Here is a 1,121-nt window from a genome sequence, read left to right as displayed (position 1 = left end):
AACTGTGATTGAAAAAATTTTTTAAATGAAAAACAACAGCAAAAACAAAAAGAAAATTCTGGAAGTCATAACCATTGGCTTCCATTCACCTGACTTCCTTCCCCACAGGTAATTATGGTGTACATATTCAGAGTTAGCTTGGGTTTAACTACCAGAATGTTTAAAGTGAAATCATTTTTAACTCAACACTTAGAAATTTCTTTCAGACATATTTGATGGGTTTTTTTTGCTATTGTTTGTAATAAAGTTATTTCCTTGCTTTCTGTCTTGTAAAGACTTTTTCACTTCTTGACAAAGAAGAACAAAGGTCACAGATCAATGGTGTGTGCCTGCTGTTTGTAGCAATGGGCTGTGTATCACTTTTCACTCAATTTTTGCAGGTAAGGACTTTTCAGTTTTAAATAAGTGACTTAGCTATTTCCCCCCTTTCCATGTTAAAATATCATTAAAGATTCCTTTATGTTTTAGGGATACGCTTTTGCTAAATCCGGAGAACTCCTCACAAAAAGGCTACGTAAATTTGGTTTCAGAGCAATATTAGGGCAAAACATTGGCTGGTTTGATGACCTCAGAAATAGCCCTGGAGCACTGACAACAAGGCTTGCTACAGATGCTTCCCAAGTTCAAGGGGTAAGCTATGGGTGAGGTGGAGTGGGGGTGTAGGGTTTGTGTACTAGGGCTGGATTAGACTTTCTTTTTTTGGAGCCTTCAAATAATGTTCTGTGTATTTCCTATGGAATAGGACCTCTAGGGATTAGGATAACCCAGAACCTCATTTCTTCCTATTTCCAATGCTGACAAACAGCTAAAAAAAACAGTGCCTCCCTCAGTGCCCAGAATGTTTTATGGCATGAGTTGAAGTACATCGGGGTTTTGGATTTCCTCTGAGTCGAGCAATTGAAAAAAACTTTCCTGAGGCTTTGTTCTCATAAATGTTAGGCCCAAGGGCTCAGATCCACAACTTAATAACTCCCCCCAGAGGGAAGAAGCAAAGAGTGTGTGATAAAAACCCTCCTTACCTAGGTGCCCAGGGTGCAGTTAATCTTAGGAAAAGAGAAGCTGTTCTGAGCAGACCAGACAGGAAACTGAGGGAAAGAAATAAATGATCGCTACCTAGAATC

General features: G+C 39.2%; 1 protein-coding gene across 1 annotated transcript in view; it reads left to right on the top strand.

Annotated features, from left to right (window-relative positions):
* Positions 1-1,121, top strand: part of ABCB11 (ATP binding cassette subfamily B member 11) — a 104,114-nt gene that overhangs the window by 77,814 nt on the left and 25,179 nt on the right. The window contains exons 18-19 of the mRNA XM_019656605.1: positions 248-380; positions 469-630. Coding sequence (XP_019512150.1) covers positions 248-380; positions 469-630 — 295 coding nt within the window. The remainder of the gene's footprint in view (positions 1-247; positions 381-468; positions 631-1,121) is intronic.

This window comes from Hipposideros armiger, unplaced genomic scaffold (assembly GCF_001890085.2).
Source record: "Hipposideros armiger isolate ML-2016 unplaced genomic scaffold, ASM189008v1 scaffold_263, whole genome shotgun sequence".
Lineage (NCBI taxonomy): Eukaryota > Metazoa > Chordata > Mammalia > Chiroptera > Hipposideridae > Hipposideros > Hipposideros armiger.
This window is presented reverse-complemented; position numbering and strand designations above follow the sequence as displayed.